General features: G+C 34.6%; 2 protein-coding genes across 2 annotated transcripts; both read left to right on the top strand.

Annotated features, from left to right (window-relative positions):
* Window positions 1-5,700: 5,700 nt before the first annotated feature.
* LOC128868814 (23 kDa integral membrane protein-like) lies at window positions 5,701-22,317 on the top strand. The gene is made up of 6 exons (XM_054111345.1): window positions 5,701-5,979; window positions 8,274-8,360; window positions 19,097-19,288; window positions 19,355-19,516; window positions 21,169-21,360; window positions 21,511-22,317. The coding sequence occupies exons 2-6, from the start codon at window positions 8,301-8,303 to the stop codon at window positions 21,580-21,582; spliced, it is 678 nt and encodes a 225-aa protein (XP_053967320.1). The 5' UTR covers window positions 5,701-5,979; window positions 8,274-8,300; the 3' UTR covers window positions 21,583-22,317.
* On the top strand, window positions 6,134-8,221 carry LOC128868813 (uncharacterized). Its single transcript, XM_054111344.1, has 2 exons — window positions 6,134-6,643; window positions 6,811-8,221. Exon 2 carries the CDS (start codon window positions 7,119-7,121, stop codon window positions 7,842-7,844), a length of 726 nt encoding a protein of 241 aa, XP_053967319.1. The 5' UTR covers window positions 6,134-6,643; window positions 6,811-7,118; the 3' UTR covers window positions 7,845-8,221.
* Window positions 22,318-23,350: the final 1,033 nt, after the last annotated feature.

Genomic DNA, 23,350 nt, shown 5'->3' with positions numbered 1-23,350 from the left:
TTTTCTGTCATTCATGATATAATCTCGCACGCATTTACATACATATATAGGGTGATTTTTTAAGAGCTAAAGGAAAGTTTTTCAAAAAAACACACGTAAAATTCAGAAAAATGCATGAAATTTTTATTTAAATCGATAGTACAGTCCATACAATTTAATGTTTGAAGATTGTTTCATGCAAATATTGACCGCGACTGCGCTTCAAATGGTCCATCCGCTTAGTCCAATTTTGGCATACTCTTTCAAATGTTTCGGCCGGTATCTCACATATAAATGCTTTAATGTTGTCTTCCAATGCGTTAATTGAAGCAGGCTTGTCTGAATAGACATGAGCTTTAACATAGCCACACAAAAAATAATCTAAAGACGTTATATCGCACGATCTGGGTGGCCAATTGACAGGCCCCGAACGTGAAATAAAATGTTCACCGAACTCACCTCTCAACAAGTCCATTGTTACGCGTGCTGTATGGCATGTGGCACCGTCTTGCTGAAACCGCATGCCATGCAAGTCAAGCTCTTGCATTTTGGGCAAAAAAAAGTTGGATATCATTTTACGGTAGCGCTCGCTACTCACAGTTACGTTACGATTCGCAGCATCTTTGAAGAAGTACGGCCCAATGATACCTCCAGCCCATAAACCGCACCAAGCTGTGACCTTTTCTGGACACATTGATAGCTCTTGCAATTCTTCTGGCTGATCTTCACTCCAAAATCAACAATTCTGCTTATTTACGTACCCATTGATCCAAAAATGAGCTTCGTCGCTGAACACAATTTTTCGATAAAAAAGTGCGTCAGCTGTATAAACCAACTGTTTAAAAAGATAATAGCTAAAAAATCACCCTTTATTTCATAATACATACATACATATGTGCAAATGTATTTGCTACAGCTGCATTTTTCAAATACTCAAATACTCCAACTGCATTTAAAAATTAAAAAAAAAAAATTCTACCACACACAACCCGACCAACAACAAAGTAAGAGTAAGTGCAGTAAAACAAAACAAAAAATAAAAGTGCCCTTCACCCAGATTGCTTCAAATCGAAGAGATCAACAAATAATACATTGGTAGCAAAGCTTTTCGAACTTTACAGTATCATTATGCTCAAGGTAATCGTACATGTGTGTGCCTATTTATATGCAGATGTAAATATGTATGTGTGTATATTTTTCGGTTTTTGCTTTTCTTTGGAAGCGTAATTAATTATGTTTGTGTGGTTTTAAACAAAGCGTATTTTTATATTTAGTCTAGGCCTTACGAGATTTTTGTAGTCTCAGCATGCCAGATGGTTTTTATGAGAAGCGTTTGTTCATAGAAGAAATACTCTTGGAGATTTGCCATTATTTGCGGTGGGCAGAGCGGCGATTATTAATTTCAGAAAAATCAACAGTTAGTATTTTGTAGATGATTAGATGTGGCATTCCTAAGGGCGATGAATTCAAAGAGATGAATTAGAAGAGATTTAAATAATATTAGTTTCAGGTTTACCAAAAATAAAAAAAATAAAAAAAAATAAAAAAAGGAAATTTTTTGGGCAGATGTAATACTACAAGACTTGATATTACTGTATAATACATATGTAGGAAAATAAATAAATTTACAAATATATAGTCTGCATTGAAGTTTTACCTTTGATTACTGTAAAATATATTAATATCATACCAAATTTACTAAAATTTAATGAAATTTATATGAAATTATAAAGAAATTGTACAATAATCATCCATGGGTCTCTTGAGTAAATTTTCTCCAAGAGCTGTGGAAAATGTGATCTTTTAATCTACTGAAATACTTGTCTATGAATTTGCAAACAAAAAAAGGATGATGGTTACTCTTTTGCGATCTGCGAACTTCAACGTAAAATGGATTATAAGAGCAAAGTACTCTAGATTAGATTAGATTTGTGGGGTGTTGGACAAGTCCAAGCACTCAGTCAGGAGACCATTGTACTACACCCGGATAGATTTCAGTAGAAAGAATAGAGATAAAAAAGATAAAAAGTGGGTGGTAAGACGGATAAATTAGCTTGACTCCACTCTTCCACAAATCTCTTGGATTCATTGATGAATCTTAAGAGATCCGGAAAAGGAAGAGTATGAACTTTATCCATATTCAGTATATCGCAACCCAATATCCTAAATCTGATTCTGTAAAACGTCGGACAGCTACAGAGAAAATGCTCTGTAGTGTCGTCATCCTCAAGACAGGATAAGCATAGCGGGCTATTTATGACTCCCATGGCAGCCATATGCTGACCACAGGCGCTGTGCCCTGTAATTACACCCACCAGTGCACTCAGGTTCTTTTTGTTGAAGTTTAGGAGAAAGGTCGCTATTTTCCCGTTTGGTTCTTTCGCAAAGCACTTGGCTACTCTGCACGAGTTCAATTCAGACCAACGTCCTCTATGGGTAGACCTCATGAAGTCGTCAATCCATTTGGAATTGACGCCTACAAAGGGTTCATGGCCTAGTGGCATACTTGCAGAGCCACTCTATTGAGACACATTGAAACCTATTTGGCCGAGAAGATGTGAACATTCAGTGGTGCCAGATACTATTATATCGTACATAGACATTAAGCTTTGAATAAGTCGTCGGATCTTAAGTGATAAAACATTGATAAGCATGCATTCAGTACTGTAGGATGGCAAGGAACTATTAAGATGTAAATTTGGAAGAGAAAAACGTACATATTTGCGTTGAACTCTTTCAATTCTAAAAGAATGTGAGGAATACATCGGATTCCAGATGACGGAGGCATACTTCAACTTCGAACGGATTAAGGCATTATATAAGATTTTTTTAGTATATGGGTAGCTAAAATAACTAGCATAGCGTTGCCAAAAAGCTAAGTTGGCCGTGGGAATAATGGAGTTAATATGGATAACGAACGTAAAAGACGAATCAAAAATAACACCAAGGCTTTATTTGTTAGGAATTTTTTGCTAATTAAATTTTTTAAGTTGTACATTTGAACCTGCATCTTCACACTTACAGCCGATAAGCCACGCATATTCGAATACAGTGTCATTTGTTGGATTAGTTATGTATTATATAAAATGGAGGTTGAAAAGAAATACCATCAAATTAAGTAAGACCAATCGCGTCAAGTAAGAAGAAGAAAATAAGACCAACCCAGCGAACACCAAAAACATAGGTATATCCAGCTATTGAGAAAATTTATAATGCTCAACTTGGTAGCACTCGAAGTTTCAAAGTTTTCTCAAGTTGAGAATCAACTTTTGTGTTAAAAATTATTGCTAAAGGTAGTAGTCTGGTGAAATACTCATTTTTTATAGATATTTTTTTGGAATTTTTTTTTAAGAAAATAAAATGCGAACGTTTTGATTTTATAGTACTACCTAATATACTTTCGTTTCTTTTTAGCCCTAACTTTCCATACTACAGTCTGAAAAACATAAATTTTTTTCAAAAGTCCGCCATTTTGTGATTTTTCAAAAAAAAATTTCCCATTGCACCTGTCAGAATGACAAGCCAACAGAATAATAATCAGTTTAACTTTTTCGTTTTAGATGTCCTGAAGAGCCAAAATCCTGTTGACAAGCTTTTTTAAGACGCTTACTTTGGTGCCACACTACTACAAAAAAATATGTAAATGAGTATTTGACCAGACTACTACCTTAATTATCTACTCAGTCCAACGTAGTACTTATTGGCAAAAGATATTCTGAATTGAATTTCAAGGCCTCATTATAAACGGTGTGTTGGTTTCAAAGTAAACGAGGTTCTCTACGAGTACTACTTCAATAATAGTCAAGAGTGACTTGCGTGCTGATACGGGAGAGTGAGATATCTAGTCTTGGCTTTTTTGGTCTTCAGACGCAATCGGTTCGCTTCTATGTATATTCAGAAGTAATTGCGCGATTGTTGAGTTAACATCACATGGTAGCACTCTTTTTGGCATACGCCAACAATTATTTATGTAGCTCGAAAAATCTTCTCCAACACTTGATTAACCTTAATCCCATGCCGTTCCATTTGGCATCTTAATCCCATATCGATGGGTCGTTCGCATCCGGCGCTTATTTGTACAATATAAGGCTAACAGAAAATTAGAAAAAAATCGTAAGGTCTCTTCTAAGCTTTAACTAAATATATCCGAAGAGATTTTTTAAAAATTTTTTATTTTAATAATATTTTATATTTATTATATTTATTTAGGTTCATAAAAAATTCATGATTTCTCAACAAATTGGCCAGACACGAACGATCCATCTACAAGGGATTAAGGTTAAAAAAGTCACACGGGCGAGAGCCACCCCCGGCTTTCAGTAATTCATTTGGTATCGAACGGCGGAGAGAGAAGCTTCCCCATTTTAACGATGCTGGTTGCATCACTCAACGTCTTGTTACGCTGTCGTATTAATATTGCGGCGATACCAAAGATCGCAACATATGGACAACTTTTTTTATGTTCACGGATAAAAAAAGATAATGTGTGTCAATTCTTTTTTCTCTCGCCTTTCTAACGCTTGTCCTATTTACTTCTCTTATAGTCGTGGATGGTACTTAAAATCACACTATTAAAAGCCAAACAGTTTATTGATACTCCAATTCTGTTGCCAACGATTGCAAATTGGCATATTCATCTTGTCTTGTTATTATTGTTGCGGCATAATACAGCGCAAAACATTTTTGGGAAATGGTGCTGAACTGACATTCACGGTTTTTCTTCACCTTCTCTATGATTTCTGCAGCTGTTATAAATCAATAGGGTGCAGAAACGTTACTACCACTACTGAAACACGCTCTGGTCATCAGCCACAATATAGCCAACCTTAATTTCACAGTAAATCGCTCCGGTTCTGGAACTGGAGTGCAATTTCGTTTTGAAAATGAAAATCATACTATTATTGATTGTATGTACATATGTATATACGAGTATAATCATACATTACAGATAAAATTGAGAATCAATGTTGGAGATTGGAAAATATACACCATTTGTCAACTTAGCTCCGAATTGAACTGAAGCTTAAATTTTTATTAGAAGCATACCGAGCGGAAGCTTGTAGGTCAATATTTGTTAATCAAGCTTGTGCAAGCCTATGTGTACATATGTTGACAAGTATGTATTATTAGTTTTATTAGTTAATATGTATTATTTAGTTTAGAACTGTGTGAATTAATGAATTGTCTGAGCATTGGAGAAATACATACATACATATAGGAGCGTTACACTTACTATATACCATATGTATGTATGTATGTACGTATATATACATATAAATATATAAGTCAAATGACAATTGCCATTGATGGTTACATAGGCACACATATGCACAAATTAATGTACACACATACATATCCATACATACACATGTACATATTTACTAATTACATCAACCAAAACAAATAATTTTTTTCGACGCGTTCATAGTTGAGCAGACGAGTAAGTAGTAAGTGTACAAGTTCTATACATACGAGTATAATACATACATATGCATACATATGTACGTATGTATTTGTATAACCAAGTTGTACGCGTGGTGGCGGCATCAGCAAACCAATAACAACAGCAACACGAAAGCTGAATATATTATAATAACTATATGTGTTAACGCTCGTACCAAAAGCATCCAACAATAACCAAAGCAACAGGCGGTTGTTTTGGCACAACTCAACTGAGCTGATGCGGGTGCTCAACTCGCTGTATGCTGCTTGCCTGTTCGCCTGGCTATTGTACGGTTACCTCTGTTAGCTGACTGACTGACTTGCTGATGTTGTGTTGCTGTTTGGTTGACTCACTAACTGACTGCCCTGCGACTGTTCGCACATTGGAGCATCGCCGAAAACTACTAGCTCGCGGTGATCTCAGTCTGAAATAACAACGGAGCTGTTCAACAACTGACGCGGATAAAAAATCGAATATAAATTTACTGTACCTAACGGAAAATTCTAAAATTTTGTTTCTATCAAAGTATTCAAATTCGTTTTCAAATATATTTACGAGTACGTAACGTCGCCAAAGTCTGTTGTAGTGATTCTGTTTTGTTTTTTGTTTCCTTCTATTTCTTTTTAAATTTTTACGTTGTCAAACAATTGCGCCATTTTTTTAAAGTGCTTGCATGTGGTTGTGAGGGAAAGCAATAAACAAAAATTATATAAAAAAATCAAAGGAGAGTTGTTTTGATTGCAGTTGGCTCACGAATGTAAAAATCAAAACAAATATCACTTAACAAAATAAAAAAGTTACATTATTTTGCATATAGGATAGTATAGACATAAAACTGATATGTGCAGTGTTAAGAAAATTTTGAGATAAATAGATGAAGTGAGAGAATGAGCGCTCACTTGGGGTTACTGTAGTTTTTTTCTCATTGTGATCGAGTGCTGCTGCGTCTTGCTTTTATGGCACCTTCTACTCCACCTTCAAAAGTGTGTTGATACGCCACGCCAAACACGCCGACAAGGTGTGACGCTTCTACAGTCTCTCTGCATTGTGCGATGTTCAGTCATTTATGTATTTCGTGCACACTGCGGTTTAGTCTCTTTTGAAAAATTTACGAAAAAATACGCTTCATTTGGAATAAGTGTAATACACAGAACTTTCGAAATACGCAACAACATAAAAATATTATTGTGCTGAGGAGGCTTTAAGGCGTTCGTAAGAGAAGTAAATTTTATATGTGTTTAAACATTATGTCATCGATAATTTGAAAAACAAAAGCTGCATATTGTTAAATTTAATGGTTAATTGAGCTTATTAATGAAGCTTATAATTTCAAATTTAAGTCAATAATCAAATTGTGTAAAGGTTAAATAATGCTTTTGGATTTTTAGGCATTTATCAACACATATTGATACATATATGCAGTACGTGCGAAAATACCGTCATATCATCGTATCGCAGTAGGTACGTGACGAAAGAGATAGCAAAAACGAAATTGCAAGCAACAACACCGCCACTTGACATTTAAACTAAATAAACATAGCCACGAAACACAACTCGAAAGGTGTCAACAAAAAAGAGAAAGCGCGTTAAACACATCTCCATCGTATCAGCAACTCCCAGCTGGAAATCATAATTTTTTATTTTGTGCTACAGATTCGCAAAAAATATAAAGCTGCAAGTCCTACAAAACCACAAAATGGAAACTAATAGCGTTAAATCCTATATTGTGGAGAAATACGAGCGCTTATGTAACTACATGGAGCGTGACACAATCGGTACGCAAGCCGCTATTTATGGCACTTCTGGTCTAATGCTGCTAATTGCATATGTGAAGCGTAAGCCGGCTTACTTGGTGCGTCCTTTCAAAAAACCTTCCCACATCCCAGAGAAGTTGATAAATGAGCGCGTGATGCATACTGGTCTTATACGCGATATACAAGTGAAAGATCAAGATACGTTGCTGCTCATCAATCATCGACCGCTGATATCCATTTTCACCAGCAAAAATAGAGTATTGCCAGTTAAGTTGCCCGGAATTCAAGTGAATGGTAATGGCATATCCTGGTTGCAGTCATGCTTAATTGGACGTCGTGCCACTTTTATTCCGCTGGCGAAAAGTAAACGAGACGATTTTGTTGTCAGTCAGCTATGTTTGATGCATCCACCCAAGGGCGGACGTCTCATTGACATATCGGAGACTTTGTTGAAGTTATGCTTTGCACGCTTTGCTCCTGATGAGGCTGCGGCTGTGAAGCGTAATACAAAGTACTATGATCATCTAAAGAAGGTGGAGGCGAGTGCATTGTCTAAGCAATCCCGGTTACGTTGGTTAGCCAGGCATCCATCACTTTGGAGTATGCTGCGCGACGCGAAAGCGAAGATATTATCGAAAAAATCATTACTGCCCGAACTTGTGCGCTGAAAGTGTAAAGTTCGTCATAAGAAAGTGCATATAGTTATTAGGTTGCCAATTTTTCGCCGTAAAGGAGTAGAGGCGATTACGTTGAGTGTAAGCGCAAAACGCTGCTAGAGATAAGGTGGCGATTGTGATGAAAAATGACAATACAGATATCGTTATTTAACACTTTCTGTGCTCCAGCATGGAAATCTTTGCGTTTGGCTACGTGCAGACATTTTAAGTCTTCGTTTTATTAGCTTTTATGAATTCTTTGTGCATTTTTTGGTTACAACATTTGCTTTTATATACGATTTTGTACTTAAATTGCTTCTTTCACAACCTGGCGCCACTTTTATATCAATAAATACGGTTCAAAACCGGTTAAATATTTTATTCAGAAATTTTGGTTTTTCTTTTGTTATGGTTTTTCGTTTTTTTTTTGTGCTTCTACAGTTCTACTAATTATCAAAAGTCAGCAAAATGAGTTGTGGCATCTCTTTGGTTAAATACCTTTTATTCTTGTTTAATTTGTTATGTTCGGTGAGTAAAATTGATAAATTTATTTAAAATAATACCTTGGAAGATATTTATTGAACAAATCTGAACTAGAAATATTTATTTTTAAAATATACGATACATAATATAATATTTATTAACATTTGATTTTTATAAATATAGCTTTTGTAGATAGGTACAGGTTGTATTATGTACATATATATTTTTTTATTTATAAATCGACGTGTAAGAAAATAATAGAGTATATATGAAATCGTTTTTACCGGTTAAAGTCCGGATAAAGACTGCTACTCTTAAAAATGTATACGCAAAGCTATGAGATCATTTCGTGCCAATTTAATAAAATTGGTATTATTTTTTATACTTTGTATAATAAATTTTTGGTGCTCACACCCAGCAAATAAAAACTTTCTGAATTTGGCTACCATTCCTACTTATTTGGAAGGTTGCGAAATTGAAATTCATATTTTTTGTTGGGAATGGTTAGCTGTGCTAATACATTCAAATAAATTAATATAATATGCTCAAATGTATATACATATGTACATATGTAAGAACTATGTATTCGAATTTGAATGTTAAACGTATGTATATTATATAAAGAGATATATGTATTGTACATTAATACGTACCTAGTGCCAATTTAAAAGAAAAAAAATTAAATTTACTCCTAAATATAGAATTTTTATATACATATATACGTATATTTTTTTGTTATTGATTAATTTTTTAATATTTTTGGTTTTTATTATTAATTAATTTTTTTGGGTTAAGTTAGGCATTTTTCTAATAAAACTAATACATTATGTATAGAAGCTGTGACCTTGGTGCATTTATAAATTGCATTTAAGACTTTAAGAGCATTTCTTTGTTCTTTGCTGTTAAATATACAACAAATGTAACCGTGAGTTATATGCTGAATCGAGTTTATTGTTGTTTATTTTTCTGTTAGTGTATATTTGTATGTATGAATATGTATACATGCCTTTATGTACATAAACAATAGCTCCGCTTTTTCAAAAGAAACAACTTTTTTTTTTAATGCTGCCACAAGAAAATAATTTTTTTGTAAAATATTTAAAAACAAGATTTTGTAGCATTAACCGGTTTGAAGCACAGCAAGAAATTCTTATTTATTAGTGTGTTAGCGCGGATTTGGCTGCGGGAAAATGAGAGAATTATAATATAAAAAATTAGGTGAGAAATGAAGTCAAATAGTTTCAAAGCTCGAATCAAAATATTTTAGGCTTGGAATGAAAATGTCTATACGTACATGAGTGCGTACTCAGTTATAGATGTATAAGTATATGTATATACATGCATATGTACATATATATAAATATGTTTGCACGCGGCTACTATGCCAAATTCAGAGTCAAACTAATAGTAAAAAACTGGTTTTCAAAAACAGTAGAGAAAAATATTGTTTAAGCTTCAAAAAAAGATTTAGAGGGGGAAAACAGAATTGGTACTCATAAATTAACGTTTTGGGGTTCGTGTTAGCGGCGAAAAATCTCGTTAAGAAACAATTTGCTGACAACATAGAAACAAGTTTACTTTCAGCAGCAGTGAAAACATCGTAGACATATAAAAATCGTATTTCTATTATTGCACACTTCAACATACTTATGTATGTATATACATGAGTATACATATTACGTACATACATTTATTTATTATACATGTACCTATATAAAATTAAAATTTATGCAAACATTACTAAGTGGTTTAGTCAGCTACTAAAAATACAAATATTCTGACAAGTTTTGATCAGCCGATTGGAATTTCTTGACTCGATTAAAGCTTGGTGTCTACATATGTATGTATGTGTGTACTTGCTTAGAAGCATGGCAAGTTCTTGAACATAACATTTTTTTTCCAACGTTTAGAAGCTTTATTACTCCACTGTCGTAGCCAAGTGGGCTGGTGTGTGACTGTTACTTGGTTGTTCACTCATTCGGAGGCAAGACCACAATACACATACAAAAAATTGTTGTAGAAGCTCGGCGAAACAACTAAAAAAGGAATATATTCATAAACTCGGTATTCCTCAAACTATGTTTTGGCTGTTAGAGAGTAACTTGTACGTACATTGAACCTTTTTTTTTTGCTTCAATTCAAGCGTTCTTTCGTCTTTGAACATCCAAGTCCAATGATAAAGTCAAGGCAAGCAATCTATTTCGGGCTGAATACATAACTTCAGTCTGAAGAGGATTTTATACACACTCGAATGCTAGCAAAGATTATGGCAGACGCAGCAAGCCTCCTCTGCATTTAATGCCATACATAAGCGAAAGTCTGAATGGCAGTGGATTCTGTCGCATAACGGCGATTATGGCTTCAAAAAAACAAAATTAAATAAAAAAAAAAAAAAAAAATAAAATTGAGTTCTTCTCTGTTTAAAGGGTCAGTAATGGTTTATTGTACATATTTTGAAGATTTTGTTTTAATTAAAATAATAAAATCATTTTTATATTTATTTTGTTTTATTAATAACTTAGTTGGTGTTGTAGCAGCATGTTTTATGCATTATAAAGGGTGGTTAAGTTTCAAGGGCCGGTGTTGATTTTGAATAAAATAAAATTTTTTTGGGAAATTATTGTCATTTCTCTTTATTATGATAATATTGGTATGGCTCAATTACGTATAGAACAAAATATCGGCCAAATGGCCACCACGGCCTCGGCGGCACACCTCTATCTGATGGTCCAAATTTTCGATGACGCTGAGGCATAATTGAGGTTCTATGCCGTTGATGTGCCGAATTATCTAATTTTTTAGTTCTTGAATTGTTGCTGGCTTATCGACGTACATCTTTTCTTTCAAATAACCCCAAAGAAAGAAGTCCAACGGTGTCAAATCACATGATCGGCCTCATTTAGGAAAAAATACGGCCCAATGATGCCGCCGGCCCATAAACCGCACCAACCAGTCACTCTTTGTGGGTGCATTGGTTTTTCGGCAATCACTCTTGGATTATCATTCGCCCAAATGCGGCAATTCTGCTTATTGACCAATCCACTGAGGTGAAAATGCCCCTCATCACTGAAGATGATTTCCTTCGAAAATTGGTCATTCACTGTTGCCATTTCCTGCCACCATTCTGACCATTGACGACGCTTGAAATGGTCAAGAGGCTTTAGTTCTTGAGTCAATTGCACCTTGTAAGCGTGTAAATGCAAATCTTTATGCATAATGTTCATCAACGACGAGCGTGAGAGGTGCAATTGTTGGGCACGACGACGAGTTGAGGTGGACGGCTCTTCAACCACACTATCGCGAACAGCAGCAATATTTTCTGCAGTACGAGCTGTATGAGCCGGTTTGCTCAAACTTTTGCACAATTTTTCCGATTGTACGCACATTTGAACGTTTTCATAATAAGCCTGAATAACTTTAACGCGTTGCTCGATTGTGTATCTTTCCATGGTTCAAATTGAGTTAGTCTGAAATTGAAAAATGTAAAATGAAATGCAGAAAAAAAACTTGAGGTTTAGGTGTGGTTCACATTCAACATCGGCCCTTGAAATTTAACGACTCTTTACCTTTTTGAGGAGTGCTGGTGAAGTGACAGTCCATGGACCATGGTCGGATGTAAGTCCGACTCGTTCCCGTAACGTAGAACCGGCTGCCGTGGTCAATGAATTTTTCATATCGTAAAGAGTCCCGGTGGTCTGGTGATCAAAAATTTGGGGTATTTTAATTACTGAGAAGCGCTGTCCCTAATTATTCACCAAAATTTGGAGAATTATCAAGAGAAGTAAAATAAATGAGTTTAATTTTTTATATTTAAGTTCAAAACAATATGTGTACTTTTATTTAAATTTTCGCAATAAATATAATTTCCTAAAAAAAAAATTGTAATACTGAAAACTACTATGAAAACCTTTTTAATACGTATTTGATTGCGGCTATCAAGCAGCATGGCCACCCCTGTTATATTTTAAGCCTTCCGCCACAATATTTCGGACAAATTTGAAGCTTATATGAGCTGGATCGATTTGAAAGTACCTCCAAATATCGGAGTTTTTTATAAATAAACTTAATTTAAAAAAAAAATGTTCCAAAAAATCACCGCAGATAATAGAAAGCTTGAGCTCAAAAGGTCTGCTTAAAAATGTTTAGAAATTTTATTAACGGAATCGAAGACAATTTTGGAGGTACTTTCAAATCGGCAATGCTAAATTGTGGCGGAAATCTTAAATTATAGTATTGTAATTTTGTAATTTCGTTAGAAAAAACTCTCGATACATTTTTTCTTGCGAAGAGTGATGTACCCTAATATAATACATACATACATTATAATAAAGGGTTGTCCAATAACAGGTGTTATCTATCGCTATCGAGCGATGATTAACGATTTTTTATGGCCGGAATTGGATGGTATTGATCTGGACAACGTTTATTTTCAACAAGATGGCGCTACGTGCCACACAAGAAACGAAACCATTCATCATTTACGGGAAAAGTTTCCGGACGGTGTTATCTCTCGAAGATGTGATCACAATTGGCCACCGAGATCTTGTGATTTAACACCTTGGGACTTTTTTATTTGGGGCCACGTGAAAAAGATGGTCTACGCCAATAGATCAGGGTCGATTCAAGACCTCAAAGATGGAATTCGTGAGGCTATCGAGGGCATAAGGCAGCCACTTTGCAATTCGGTCATGGAAAATTTCGTGAAAAGGATATTGTCCTGTAAGCGTGGTCGTGGTGGTTATTTGCCTGATGTTATTTTCCACTATTAACGGCATACCTTCCTCTTTATAATGAAATAAACATCCGATCTTTTATATTAAAAAATAGCATTTTTCTTTGAACATCAAAATAACACCTCTTATTGGAAAACCCTTTATATAGATATGAGTTGCATTTTCGAGTTGTTCTCCTAAAGGTGAGACAAAAAGACTAAATCCACTCATAGTCCGATTTTTTACATATAATATAAGGAGTGTATTTAAATTCCATACTCCTTATCGCAGTAGTACGTAGTTAGGCATACATAGGAGTAACTGTCTTATCCGTCCTGTCTGCACATTTTTCCTAAATATTGTAGTACATAACTAATAGATGCATTCATAATTCATTCTCATTCAAGATGTTTGCGGATGTATTCAGAACTTGAACTTTCAATTAAATTAGCCACAAATTATGCGATTTCTCAATTCCATATTCACATCAGTATTAGCCTCATGCAGTTTTTAAAAAATTTTCGTCAATTAATTTACACGACTGGTGCGGATTGCCACATTTTCGTTCCATCTACTTCACATTTAATTGCACTTATTAACAGCCACACTTGGGTCAATAAGAAAGTCAAGCAAATAATTTAATATGGTGTGTAAATGGTTATGTATTCGAATAATGCGAAAATATGTACAGTGAAGACTAAAAATTTAGAACCACTTTATTTTTTTCATTTCAATTTTTTTCATATAGTAATTTATTTATGAATCAGGTTTTATTGAATTATTTTGTGTATTATTTACCACATATTGTTGTTGACAACCAAAAACATTTTTATGTATTTTTTAATTCAACGTTTCATAAAATATATACAGTTATAAAACATTTGAAGGCACAACACCTTACAGACAAAACTGAAGCACCTGCTACATTAGTTGAGGGGACAGATACCCGTAAACGGCCATATTTTCCCTGATTTTCATTAAAATTATTTAAAATGAAGAAGTCAATATATTTTATTCAAAATTGGCATATAGTTTATTTATGCATTAAAATAATATAATTTTTTTTTTTATTTTAATCATTTAAAACGGCGAATGTACACTCAATTCTTCCAGGAAGGTCGCAGCGGGGCTTCTCAATCGGCGGGCATTATAGCATCGGCGTCAGTGACCTGAATACAAAAAACCAAATTTTTTGTTTGTTTTTAATGTCATAATTTCTATATGAATTTAAAAAAAATTGAAAAAAATTCGCGGAAAAAAATGCTTAAAAACAATGAATTTTGGGGTGAATTTTCCTACTATTTTTGCTTCTAAAAAATTATTTTTTCGAAAAATTTTCGAAAACTTGAAACACATAGAAAGTAATATCATAAAAAAGATGTGTGCTAAATTTTAGGGAGATCGGCCAATAACTTTTCGAGTTATCGTTTACTCCAATTCGAAAAATATAGTTTTGAGAAAAGCGCGTCTTAAGTCGGCATCGTAACTGTACCTCTCCCAGCGCTCGAACGCAAAGAATAGAGTCGCCACGGTTGACGATCTATAATATAAGAAATACTTAAATTTACGTTCTAAAATTTTTTTGACATATTCTTAAAGGATTGTATTAACATTTCATGAAAAAAAAAATTGCGAAATTTTACAGGTATGTGTCCCCTTAAAAAATATACTAACTAGCAATACTCTCAACCAATCCAATAAGAAATCAAAAAACGAACGGTGTTGCATCGGCTGGCTTATTTTTAAGAATTCTATAAATTTTTATTTTTTAAAGTTTCACACCATTATATAGGGTAAATCTTCCGATTATTTGTGGATTATAACTTTATTTAAATGGCTACTTAGGTAGGACCTGCAGCAACTCACTTAATTCGGTGGAAAAAGGCATGTTTTCAAGAATTTTTTTTGACGATGCAGAATGTGTTACCTTTTCCAGTTTTCATAAATTTCCATATGATAATGCAATATTGGCACAATATTTCCTTTTAATTTTTTATATTAAAATTGACAGATATATTGTACAATGAGTCGGAAAAAGTGGTTTTGCGTCGTACAACTCGCAACAGAATCATCTAAAAAAACATATTACAATTAATTTGTTAAAGGTAATGTTTTTCAAGGTATCATTGGGAAAATTTTTTTTTTGTTTTTTAAATTTTTCGCAGTACTTGGAAGGCAGGAACCCGATTTTCACCAAGTAAGGTTAGGTTCGGTTAAATAGTTGCCCCGAGAGAGGGCACACTTGGACGAAGAAATCAAATTCGGCCTTTGTAATATCATTACACTTGGACAAAGAAATCAAATTCGTCCTTTGCGATAACATTACAGAGGAAATTAATAGGACGGAAGAAAAGGGGAGGGCTAGTGGACAACGGCTCTGTTAATCCTTTCATGCTGCTGATGAAGTAAATGGCTAACATCAAGGCCTGCTGTATCAGCAAGCGTAGCAAAGAAATGAGATGCTTAAATCTCCGCTCCCGAAAGCAGAACAGTTAAGGTAAAGGTGCTAAGATGATTCTACTCTATCCTCTATACATCTGAAGCAAAAAGGACGTGAAGTAATGTCGAGTCTCTCAGCATGCATACCACGGAGACAGTGCCCTTAAAAGCACCCATGAAATTCGTGAGCTGAGACTTTGCTAACCTCAGAAGATTCCTTGAGCGTCCTCGATCCATATGAGGCCAGAATGATTTCGCGACTTTACAAGCTTGTGTATTTCTCAACGGTCGCCGAGTTAACGTAAAGCCCACCCTTCCAGAAGTAGACTGAAGGTAGTCAAGGGGATCCCAATCCTTTTATTTTGCAGAGAAATTACCTCTAAGGCCCCCTGGCTAGCCAGCTCATCCGTCCTCAGATTCCTGTAATGTCGCTGTGACCAGGTATCCAGATGAGCCTTATATCAAAGAATTCGCATGCAGTCGAAAGTGAAGTCAAACATTCCCCAACCAGTTTCGAGTGCGCCATCATCAAGCTCAGGGTGCTGATTACCGCTTGGCTGTCGGATTAGATATCTACTTCCGTAACTGTTATTGTTCAAGTGAGCAGCAACCAGTCACCTGTGATTTTTACTAATATTGGAAGATTAGTAATTATTAAAAAAAAAAGTAAATGTGGCCTCATTATTAGTAAGACCCGAACCCTAAAGTAAGTTCAAGCAACTCATAGGAAGTACAAGACAACTCCTAACTCTTCCTGAGGATAAACTGAAAATGATCGCCGGCATTCTCATAGGTGATTGCAGATTGCGCAATTATCTGGATAAGATTAAGATACGGTCCCCACTGATTCCTGTCGTTTCGGCGATCGGTCCCCGGAGACTCCAGCACACGTTCTTCTCGTGACGCTATAGCGCGAAGAAGGTTGAAGAAGGATAGCATATACGCTCAACCCAGTTCAGCTCCAGTTTGGATTTATTGAGTGGTCCGGGTTCGGATGCGATATTGTGTTGAGTAGAGGGCACAAGAGCCTTGCGATCAAAGTTCAAACCTCAATTTCAATTTCCTTCATTTAATACCTGATGAATTATTCGAAGAAGTAATGTGCAAGCAGATTTTGAGATATCGCGTATATAGACTTCAAAAGCAAGTTTCAGAAAAACGCACCTCCTCCCCAGCGTTTTTAAAAATATGTTTCAGAATTTGTTTTTTTAATCGACTTAGGCCTCATTGCTCGCGACCACGGATACATACACATATTGTTCTAAAGCTTAGCTTAATTGCTATCTGTATTATTTCAAGGAAGAGGCGATTGTGTTTGGAGAATACGTACATACATACATACATACACACCTAAATACATAGTTTATATATTTATCTAGCGCATGTCTATAGTTTAAGGTCGCTAATCTGTCGAGTTGCGTCAATTGATAATTAGTTTTCAAAATGAAATTTCATACTCCTATTAAACGCACTAAAATGTGGTAAAATGTATTTAAAAAAATTAAATATGTACATACGAGTCATGGTGCATTGGGCAAGGTTGTGCCACTATTTATTGTACTTCCAATATGTTGTAATACTTTCAGTTATGGAGAGAAGAAACTAAGTGTGAAACTTTTTTACTTTATTTTTAGCGATGCTTTCACAATTTTTTTTCCTTAATTTCAATGTAATTGTTTATAGAATTTTAGCTAGTTAGTCATGTTGTTTTCAATTTCTATTCTGTCGTATATCATTTCAGACACGTTTCCTAGTATGGGTGGGAATTAATAGCTGTGTATTCATAAGCTAATAGAAATTGTTGTTCGCATTGGATATTAGCTGGGAATGAGAGATGTATATAGTATGTAGTATATGTATCTATGTGCTTTTATTTCATTTTAGTCACAAGAATACTATACTAATACATATCTACTTTCGATTCCCTACTTCTCTGCTTGCTTACGTTGATTCTGCTCACACAACAACAACGTTGTATGGGAAAGCAACAACAAATTAAGCATACAGAAACGACCTTAAGCTAAGTGGTTTATAGCTACCTACATAGATCAGTTCTTTCAAGTACAGGGTGATTCAATAAGACCGCATATAATCTTTTATAAACAAAACACAAAAATTTTTGTCGAAAATTTTACATTTAATTTCATCATTTTATGGCATCTATAGCGGAAAATAAACTATACAATTTGGTTTTTGAATAACTTTTTTACTAAAAAAATCATTTTGAGTGATGAACTTACTTGTATGTTGGTATGCTGCAGCTGCTTTTCAGCTTTTGCTGAAGGTTTTCAAGTCGATTGTGTTTACACGGACTTTTCTAAAGCATTTGATAGAGTTTCTCATACAGTTCTATTACGTAAATTAGCCTCGCTTGGTTTTCATTCTATTTTCTTTCAATGGTTGAAATCTTATTTATCCGATAGATGATGTGTGGTAACTATTGAGGGTGAATGTTCGGTACCTTTCATTGCACCTTCAGGGGTACCAGTATTTTAGGGCCTCTTCTCTTTGTTTTATTTTTTAATGGTATTAGTACCTGCTTTTCATTTGCCAAATTTCTTCTGTATGCTGATGATCTGAAAATATTTTCTGCAATTATAAAAAATTAGGGTGTTAATATGTTGCCAGCGGAAATTAATGCGCTCGTTCGCTGGTGCATTAACTCTGGCATCTAAATATTAATAAATGTTTTCATGTCACTTTCACCAAAACTCAAAATGTTTTCCAATCATCGTACAGGTATATCATTGATAATACTTTACTTCAATCTGTTCTTGAACTCAAAGATCTAGGTGTGATCTTTGACTGCCATTTTTCATTCAATAGAATCAGGCGTGTAAGTTGTACAAAAATGTTGATGACTTTTCCGAGCGCTGCTTGAAGCGAGTCACAACAAAAAAGCAGGATAAAGTGATCGTCCAACTTTTTAAACGGGACCTTTCTTTATGACTACGCAAAGCTTGATCAGTTCTTGCTAAAAAGGGAATACATGGGAGTATCAACAGCATCGAACGTCGACTGAAGGAGGCGAATACATCTTACCGTCCGGCATAATCAAAACCAGTGCTCTCAGAAAAACACATTGAAAATCTAGTCCTGTTTGTAGACGAGCTACGCAGAAAAGCTGGTTCAAGGCATGAAGAAGATGCCAGGCTATACTCGAACACGATGAAGACTACACGGTTTATTCAGTAATTGTGACCCGTAGTTTTGTGCATACTTTCATGTAAAAAAAATTATAAATATATATCTTCATGAATAATCGTGGTTCCCTTTTTCTGACACCTACTGTATATCTGAGTTCTTATTTTGTTGAGTCAGGTTTTATTCAAAATTTTTCAATTTGTACTTATGCACTTATATTATATAATATATAAATTTGTTTTAATTATTTTTATTTGTTTTAATTATCGTATTCTAATATGAAATATGCGGAGCAAAGCCATGTACTTATTTTTAAATAAATTAATGCCCTCCAATCGAATGATATATTGCTTCGTAGATAACTTCAATATACATTTTGTTCATTAATTAGTAAGACTCTATATTATCTTTATTTAGTGAAGCACAGAAATATAAATTTCTAACAAATCTCACAATCTAATTTCAATCATAAATATTTCTATGTAGATATGTGGCATACTGCTTATCGTCTTTGGCATCCTGCTCTTCAGCAATATACACAATATCGATGACATAGCAGAGGCAGTACAAACACAACAAGTGCCCATTACAATGATCGTCTTGGGTTCGGTGATATTGTTGATATCCTTCTTCGGTTGCTGTGGAGCGATACGCGAATCGTACTGCATGTCGATGACGGTAAAAACATTCATATATTAAATTAAATGGTATTTTTGTTTAAAAATTATTTCTTATCATTTATAGTATTCTGTCCTGCTCTTTGTGCTGATGATCGGCCAACTCGCCTTGGTCATTTACATGTGGGTACAAAAGGATAAATATTTGGTAATGATGGGCGATGTTGTCGAAAAGGCATGGGCGCGTCGAACGCGCAAGGCGGACTACATGGATGCCATACAAATTAGCGTAAGTATTATTTTATACATGCATATATACGTACACCTGTGTGCACAATAACAGCAGGGCGGTGTATTGCAAAGTTTTGACTATTTCTTTTTTATATTTTTATAAAAATATAGTGCATACTGCAAGGAAAATCGAATAATTTAAAGTTTAAAACTTTATACAAAATAATAAAAACTTGAACAAATTTTCATACAAATTTCAAAATTTTTAATCAGCACTTTTAGAAAAATTTCGAGTATACCGTTGTATAGCTCATTGAAGTTTGGTATGATAAAGTAAAAGTTAAGTGGAATAACGAAAGACCAATTTTTTTTTATATTGAGAAAATGCACAAGACCGCCAGGAAAAAAAGGAAACAAATTGTCAAATACCTACGGGAATTTCAAGCCACTTTAAACTGGCTTAATATTATACCAAAATTTAAAAGGCTAAACAACTTCATACCTAGAATTTTTGTAAAAATTCTGACAAAACGATTGGAAATTTTTTTTTTATATGTTGCATTTTTTTTTAATTTTGTGCAGAATTTTGAAGCTGTGAACTAAATTTCTATAGAATAAAAAAAAGAAATAAATAAATAGTCAAAACTTTGCAGTATGTTGCGCTGCTATTACTGTGAACGCGAGTGTTCATACATATGTATGTATGTGTGTAATAAAGGGTTTTCCAATAAGAGGTGTTATTTTGATAAAAGATCAATGGTTTCGTTGCTTCTGCGGCACGTAGCGCCGTCTTGTTGAAAATAAACGTTGTGCAGATCAACACCATCCAATTCCGGCCATAAAAAATCGTTAATCATATTTCGATAGCGAAATCTATTCATCGTAACAGTTGCTCCAGCTTCATTTTCGAAAAAGTAAAGTCCAATGACTCCGCCGGACTATAAACCGCACCAAACAGTCACTCGTTGAGGATAGAGATGCTTTTCAACAATAACTCTTGGATTTTCTGAGCCCCAGATCCGGCAATTTTGCTTGTTGGCGTAGCCATCGAGGTGGAAATGGGCCTCATCACTCAAGATGATTTTTCGATGTAATTCTGGATCATTTTCGTGCATTTCAACGACCCAATCAGCAAAGACACGGCATTGTGGATGATCGGCCGGCTTGAGTTCTTGTGTTAACTGGACTTTATAAGCCTTAAGACCCAAATCTTTATGCAAAATACGGTCTAATGGCGTTTGTGGAATGCCTCATTCCAAAGAACGACGAGGAATGGGCAAACCTGGGTTTTCTTCAACACTTTCGGCTACAACAGCAATATTTTCGGCTGTTCTTGAGCGACGTGCACGGATTTTATTCCTCACATAACTAACTTGTCCCAACAGCTCTAATTTTTCACCAATTTCTGTATTGCGGCTCGAAAAGGTGCTTCACGATGACCCAAAAATGTTCGAGTTTTTGAACCATCTCTGCCAAATTTTCACCATTTTTATAGTGGATTTTAATCATTTCAATGCGTTGTTTAAGCGTGAATCGTTCCATTTTTATTAATGGCGTAGCTTCTACTTGTCAAATAACAAAAAATGACAGCTTCAAAAGTGATATCTACCGAAATAGCGGGCTATTCAAAATAACACCTGTTATTGGAAAACACTTTCCATTTTACATCTATTAAGAACACTACTGAATTTATTATTCTTGCAATTTCAGATGGAGTGCTGCGGCAAAAATTCCTATGTGGACTACTCATTCCAAGGCTACTATCCACCATCGTGTTGCAAGGACAATAGCTGTCGCATCGAGAACGTTTACCGTAAAGGCTGCAAGCAGGCATTCGTTGATTTCTGGGATAAGAATAGCGATATAATTAAGTATGCCGGTCTGGTTATTGCAGCTATCGAGGTGAGTTTGAACTTAGAAAATAAAATAAAAAAGTCATAAAAAAATTAAAAATAAAAAAATAAAAATGAAAAAAAAGTAAAAAATAAACACAAAAAATTAAAAAAACGAAAAAAAGTAAACGAATAAAAAATTGACAACTTTTTCTTTCAGTTTGTTGGTTTCGTATTTGCCTGCTGCTTGGCGAATAATATTCGCAATTACAGGCGTCGCTCTGCCTACTGAGTTTGCTGAGTGCCCTCCACAGAATCTCAAATTATTTTGCAAATATATGTATATGTATTTACAACAACAATAATGTATGCAAAATTTATGTGAAATCAAAGCAATCAAAATCCATCGAATTCTGTAATAAATGTACAATAAAACACAAAATTTAGGCCTGCGCCCAATTGCATATACATACGAGTAGGTATACATACATGAGTGTATGTGCATGTATTAGTTTTAGAAATTCTTTTTAATATTTAAAATAAAACTTAAAAAAACACATTCGTAAATCGAGAAAAATTCGAATACTACTTCCGTAATCATAAATCACTTCACAAAACGAAGAGTTTCTCTTTTCGCTGGCAAATCTTTAGATATTTATGCTCATTTAATACTCTTTACCTAAGCGACAGTGCGAGTTTACATAAAAATAATGATTTGAATAATGAACAAAAACCAATATATTGATTTTTTTTAATTTTTGTAAAATGTTTACTAAATATTATAAAATGTATAAATATGTATATGTAAAGTGTATAGCTTACGAAAATTCTGTGCTTGCAGTATTTATGCTCAATGTCGCAACGCCGTTTTTTGCTATTAATTATGTATATACGTATATGTATATTTTTCTCTAAAATTAGACAGTCTTAAGTTTTGCAAAAATTTTCATCAATAATACTTACAATTTTCTATGTAAATATGTAACAAGCGATTCACTTTTAGAAATAAAATCGTTTAATAAAGCTATTCGGCTGCTAAATTTTTTAATGCATACTTAGATTACCAACCATGACACTACTAAATCCAGGTTCTAAAGGTTCGATTTTCGTAAACTGTACGAACTGCAATGGACTCGAATAACCATGAATGTAAACCAAAATTTATGAAGTGGCATCGCAAGAATGAACAGAATGAAAGAAAAGAGCATAATTCTGGATGCGGCTTGTGAGGGAACTAAGAAGACGGTGCCAAATTAAAAAAAGAAATGTAATGAAAAGAGTTGCCTATTAACCAAAACGTTTGAATAAAAAATCTACAATTGAGATAGCTTTAAAGCTGATTCTGTAAAACTCACTTGCGAGCCGAATAGTGGTACTGTAATATGCGCCGCCTTTCGTATTCTCTTTCTCATCATTAGCGTTGTTGCATCTACTCGTAATCTTCGATCATCGTAGGTGGCGGAAAATGAATCACTTCACTAATCTTAAAATTTATAATTCTCGTAAATGGCGTCCGTCGTACGTCAATCATATTTAGCACTTGTGAGCAATGCAATGGAGCAATGGATCAATGAAGCAGCTTGTCTGGTTTGTATTTCGCAGCTGCCTAGTAAAGGTAAAAAAATTAAGATTTTCATTTCTTGTTTTAATTTAAGAGGATAGGGGCAGCCAGAATTAAAAAAAAAAATATATTTTTTTTGCATTTTCTTAAAGTATAATGTCTTAAAAATATTGTGTGAAATTTTGAAGTGAATCCGACAAATACTTTTCGAGTTATTGAACAATTAACAAGGGCGCTCGGTCGTTCACACGTTACCGGAACGACCCGGATTTATATGCGGCCAAGGAGTGCCATTTCAGCAGCATTCCCCATATATGTATGCATTCAACAGCGCTCGGGCGCTCCGGAGCGTTCGAGAGCAAGTAACCAGCAGCAGCTGCGTATGAAAGTGACAGATAAGCGTGCTAACGATAACACTCGGGATGGTAGAATGCTACGTAGGTAACAGCAAAACGGTATTTTGGAAGCTGCTTTGACGGCTGAAGAACTATTATTTGGC

Source organism: Anastrepha ludens, chromosome 6 (assembly GCF_028408465.1).
Source record: "Anastrepha ludens isolate Willacy chromosome 6, idAnaLude1.1, whole genome shotgun sequence".
Classification (NCBI taxonomy): Eukaryota; Metazoa; Arthropoda; class Insecta; order Diptera; family Tephritidae; genus Anastrepha; species Anastrepha ludens.
Note: the sequence above shows the minus strand (reverse complement) of the source record. Positions and strands in the feature narration are given on the sequence as shown.

Coding starts and splice junctions, on each gene's coding strand:
- LOC128868813 (XM_054111344.1), top strand. CDS start 7,119: ATGGAAACTAATAGCGTTAAATCCTATATTGTGGAGAAATACGAGCGC.
- LOC128868814 (XM_054111345.1), top strand. CDS start 8,301: ATGAGTTGTGGCATCTCTTTGGTTAAATACCTTTTATTCTTGTTTAAT. Junction 19,517..21,168: donor TGGATGCCATACAAATTAGC/GTAAGTATTATT, acceptor TTGCAATTTCAG/ATGGAGTGCTGCGGCAAAAA. Junction 21,361..21,510: donor TGGTTATTGCAGCTATCGAG/GTGAGTTTGAAC, acceptor TTTTTCTTTCAG/TTTGTTGGTTTCGTATTTGC.